The sequence below is a fragment of the Oryzias melastigma genome, linkage group LG3 (genome assembly GCF_002922805.2).
Source record: "Oryzias melastigma strain HK-1 linkage group LG3, ASM292280v2, whole genome shotgun sequence".
Classification (NCBI taxonomy): domain Eukaryota; kingdom Metazoa; phylum Chordata; class Actinopteri; order Beloniformes; family Adrianichthyidae; genus Oryzias; species Oryzias melastigma.
In genome coordinates, this window is record NC_050514.1 from 3,724,204 (window position 1) to 3,729,518 (window position 5,315).

The 5,315-nt window shown below is 39.5% G+C and overlaps 1 protein-coding gene across 2 annotated transcripts in view; it reads left to right on the top strand.

Moving 5' to 3' along the window:
* si:ch211-71n6.4 (para-nitrobenzyl esterase) overlaps positions 1-5,315 on the top strand; it is a 25,761-nt gene that overhangs the window by 1,092 nt on the left and 19,354 nt on the right. Inside the window, exons 2-3 of one of the 2 annotated variants that reach the window (XM_024262992.2) lie at positions 1,173-1,210; positions 4,168-4,438. In XM_024262992.2, the coding sequence (XP_024118760.1) occupies positions 1,197-1,210; positions 4,168-4,438 (285 nt within the window). In that variant the 5' untranslated portion in view covers positions 1,173-1,196. The remainder of the gene's footprint in view (positions 1-1,172; positions 1,211-4,167; positions 4,439-5,315) is intronic. The other variant, XM_024262993.2, reaches the window with a different exon arrangement.

Sequence of the window (5,315 nt, forward strand, 5' to 3'; positions counted from 1 at the left end):
AGAGCGTGCTGGCTTGACACCAGTTGAATTTGGCTGCTGATGATGCTAGTGCTGATAGCTGAATATGCTGAAGTTGATTGCTAAAAGTCCTAAAGCTGATAGCTAAAAACGCTGAAATTGATAGCAGAAGATGCTGAAGCTAATAGCTGAAAACGCAGAAAAAAACAAAAACGTAGGTTTGCCAAAATGGCTAGCGTGTAGCTGAAAAAATAGCTAAACTTCAAAATATTCTAAAATACTGAATAAAACTCTAAATTGGTCAAAACAGCTAGCGTGTAAATATTAGCCTAACTCCAAAACAGACTAAAAAACTTAAAAAGAAAAAGCCTAAATTAGCCAAAACAGCTAGCATGTAGCTGAAAAAATAGATAAATCCCAAAACAGCCTAAAAAAACTTAAAAAAGACGAGCCTTAATTAGCCAAAAAGCTAGTGTGTTGCTGAAATATTAACTAAACTTCAAAACAGCCTAAAGAGCTAACAAAAAGAAGCAAAAAATAGCCACAGCAGCTAGCATGTAGCTGACAAATTAGCTAAATAAAATAGCCTAAAAAACTGAAAAAAGCCTTAGTTAGTCAAAACAGCTAGCATGTGGCTGAAATATTAACTAAACTCCAAAGCAGCCTAAAAATCGTACAAATGCCAAAATTGTCCAAAAAGCTAGCAGAATGCTAATTTTTAAAACTTTAAAACTGTGACTATTTAACATAATTATGAAAAATAAAAAGGCAGGAATATTATTCCAGAATAATTCAACTTTAACCTTAAATAACTTTCAATATTTTACTCTCCATAAAAATATAGTTTTGTCAAAATATACAAGTTAGAAATGAGCACAAGATAACATCGGGCTATTTATAACAATAAAATAAAATGATCTGGAGGGCCGGATCCGGCCCCCGGGCCTTGACTTTGACTTATGCTTTAAGGATTTCTGCATGAGGATCTTCATAAACACGTGCGTCACGCTGACAGTTTGAGGAGATCCATGTTGTGTGCAGCAGCTGAAACGCGTGTGGCCTCTTTTGACCTCACGTCTATCATCACAGCTTCTTCTTCTGTCCCTCTCATGGATCTTCTTCTTCAGCTTCCCTGAAGCTTTCCCGGTTTGTTGTTTCCCTTCAGATCTGTAGTATTTTTCAGCTCATGTTAAACTCTTTTTGCTGTCTTTCAGTGAGCAGCTTCACAGCACTCACACATGCATTATCGCAGGTAATGCACAGATGTACCGTCTTCATGTTTAAATCATTTTATGAGTGAAAATCTAATAAATCATGCTTGGTCTGTGGTGAAATAATTCCTTCTGATTGGTTCGGATCATTGTCTGTATATGAGAACTGGACTGAGTGACCCCTCCCCCCTGATGTTCCAAACAGGACAGACCTGCTGGCTTCAAGAAGCCAAAATCCCATAGACTTTTATAGAGAAATAAACAGCTGTTACTCAGTCATTCTATTGGTCAGAATAACATGATACATTTTTTTTACATCTTCTTGATAATCCTCGTTTTTTTTCAAAATTTTTTTGTCTGTAGTTCAAGTTAGTCAAGTTATAAACTGACCAATCAGACCAATCCATTTCACAGCTCAGTTCTGATATATGAAAGATTTGGTGTCACAGAATTTTGGCCAGACACAAACCACAGGTAGAAAATTCCCTCTTATTCCCAGCTGTTGGCACTTTTGTGAATTAATAGGTACGCCGCCGAAACATTACTACCAAATCCAAGGCTCAGATCCATCAAAGGTTGACCTGGTTTAACTTTCAGCGCTCAATCAATGGCTGCACGCTTTTTACATAGAACACATATGTCAAAGTCAAGGCCCAGGGGCCGGATCCGGCCCTCCGGGAAATTCTATCCAGCCCTCCAGATCATTTTATTTTATTGTTATTAATGGCCTGATGTTATCTTGCGCTTATTTTTAACTTGTACAATTTTGATATTTTGGAGTTAAGCTCATATTTTTTAGGGCATTATGGAGTTTAGCTAATATTTCATCTACATGCTAACTGTTTTGGCTAATTTAGGCTTTTTTGTTTTGTTTTTAAAGCTGTTTGAAGTTTAGCTAATATTTCAGCTTCATGCTAGCTGATTTTGGCTAATTTTGGCTTTTTTTTAGTTTTTTAGGCTATGCTGAGTTAAGATAGTATTTCAGCTACATGCTAGCTGTTTTGTCAAATTTAGGCTTTCTCTTTTTAAGTTTTTTAGGCTGTTTTGGAGTTAGGCTAATATTTACATCCTATCCGTTTTGGCTAATTTAAACTTTGTTTCAGTTTTTTAGGATATTTTGAAGTTTAGCTATTTTTTCCAGCTACATGCTTGTTGTTTTGGTTAACCTAAGTTTTGTTTTGTTTTTTAGGCTAATATGGCATTTAGCTAATATTTTAGCTGGCTATCGACTTCAGCATTTTCAGCTATCACCTTTAGCATTTTATAGCATCTTTCAGTATAATCTTCAGCTATCAGCACTAGCATCTTCAATGGCCAAATTCAGCTTACAGCATTCACACTAGCATTATTGTAGGTAATGCTTAGAGCTGTCAGGCGATTAAAATTTTTAATCGCGATTAATCGCATTCTCCAGAGTTAACTCGCGATTAATCGCATAATAATATGTGACCTTTTTTTTAGGAAAAAAATGTGTGCTTCGTGGAATTTAGCAGTTCTACATTAATTATGAAAACAAGAATGGCAAAATTAATAGTTTTCATCAGAAATACTTTATTTTGTAACATTGTATTGAGATAAACTTTCTTAACAATAAAAGGCTGTAACATAAAATGCCTAACAAAAGCCCAAGTGCAAGTGAAGGGCATTTTAAATTCAAAACTTCAATCAACGTTCAGTAAAATAAAATAAAAAACATCAAAAATAACATTTCCATAACACTTTCATGTTCATTTTTTGTCAGGACCAAATCTTTTCCTCCTCTGCTGAACTACAGTAATAAATGAAATAGAGATTTATCATTTCCAATGAACTTTTGTTTTTTAAAACATTAAAGACTGAGAAAAGCGGGATACTCTGTGGATAGTTTGACAGTCTGTTACTGCCGCCGCGTTCTCTGGCTGCAGCTCGATGCAGCGACGTGTCCAGCGGAGCTCACGCCATGAATATGCCGGCAGACAGACCGCTATGCTCGGGCTGGATCACGCTTAAACCACCAGAACATTTAAAACGTCCCCCGGTGCCCTTGCTGTTCGGAACGTCGGGGGTCCGCAGCTCTCGGGACGTGGCGCCGGACGCGAGATGTGGTACTGGAAGTGAACCAGAGCCGGGTTAGGGTGCAGGAGCTCTCCAGGTCCTAGCGCCGGCCGGATTTAGCTAGCAGCTCGGAGGTTGGAGACCTGCCCGTGATCTAGTGAGAGCAGCCGGTGAGTTAAAGGGCGGGACGCCCGCGAGCGCGGTATGGAAAGGCACGTATGAGAAAACCCCATTGACTGTAAAAATAATGGACTTGTCGAGCTATGAGGTCCCCCCATTATATACAGTCTATGGAAAATCCGCGATTAATGCGTCAAAAAAATTGTCGGCCTCAAGCACATGTCAGATTAACGCGTTTTTAACGCGACAAATCTGACAGCCCTAGTAATGCTATATAGCTACTTTATAATTATGTTAAAAGCTGGCGTTTTAAAGTTTTAAAAATGTAGTTTTAGTGTTCAATAAATGTTGATCCTGTTCGGCCCGCGACCTAAGGTGTGTTTTGGATTTTGCCCCCTTGTGCGATTGAGTTTGACATCACTGACATAGAGCCTGAAAATGCTCTTAAAAACTTGGGTAGAGACACGTGAACAGCGAAAGCCCGAAGTGTGTACCTACACACTCTTACATAGACTTTTGATGAAAGTGGTCACTTGGAAGGTGAGTTCCCGTTGTCTGTCTCCAACATGGTGACATCTCCATCGTGAAAAGATGTCGTCTGAATTGACTTTCTTTTGGTTAGGGCAGGACGTAAACCATTTTCTGTGACGTGACACTCAGTCCAGTTCTCATGTACAGTCAAAGGCTTGGATGTAATAGGGAGTTCAATGTGCGCCCGTTTTTATCAATCGCGAAACTGAGCGACTGTTGAATCACTGAAATTGTTACTGAAGACTTCCCCTGATCCTTTGAGAAGATCAAGGTCCAGCAGTGTTTTTCAGACCAACTGAATCTGATGTTTCAGAGTGAAGATGGATGAGGAGGGCTTTGAGGTCCCACGGAGGACGGAGTACCGCTACCTGGTGCAGGACGAGGAGGAGGAGGAAGTGCAGTACGTCCAGCGCAGACACTACATCAGCCCCTTCCTGGTACTGTCCAAGCGCTGCATCTTCCTCATCTGCCTGGGCGTGCTCGCCCTGCTGGCTCTCGCCGTCTACCTGGGCTACATGGCGCAAACTCTACCACCGGGGCTGGCCCGGGTTCTGACCCACTGCGGAGAATTCCGAGGAAGACACGTGAGTGTGAGCTTTCAAAGCTGCATGTTTCTGCCGCATGTGGAGGATTTTACTGCATGATTTGGAGGCGAGGAACAGTTTCAGCAGGAGATTAGAGAAAGGAAATTCTTAAAGCTTAAACACCTCCTTTATTGTGCTGCAAACCCCTTATTGATGTGCTGTCTTTGTGAAGGTGCAGTCAGGCAGATGAAGATCTGCTTTATTTACTTTTTTGAGTTCTTAGCCCTTTAATGCCAGATCTCCAGTGTTTATGTTCCTTGATTTACAGTCATTTTTAATTGTTAACACAATCAATGTAATTCCAGTAGATTCTGAAGGAGAAAAGCGCTCGATGAGCTTAATTAAACAAATTGACCAAACCTATGATTTAGTCAGATTTTTTACATTGTTCTTCAAAGCCAAAGAGCTACAACAGAGAGGTCAAAGAGCCACATGTGGCTCTGGAATCTCAGGTTGCAGACCCCTGGTTGGTCCAAGGCCACTTGTGGCTCTTTGACCTCTCCATAGTGGCTCTCTGGCTAAAGAATAATAAAATAATAGTAATTTTTAATTTAAAGGTTCCTAAATTAGCATTATTTGATTTAGATCAGTTAAGTTTATACATTTATAGCTGAGGTGCACCTCGAAGATAAACTATGTAAAGGTTTTTACATCCCCTCAGACTTGAAGACTGACTTGATTGAGTAAAAACTCAATCACACTTACAGTTATTTCAGTAATCTTGGTATTATAACGTTCAGCTTGTTCAGGACATTACTGCTTGTATTTCTGATGTTTTGAAATATTGAGCAAAATATGCCCCATAGGAAATGAATGAGAGAGTCTTCAAATTTCAAAATTTTAAGTAGATTATCAACAAGCCTCTAAATCAGTGGTT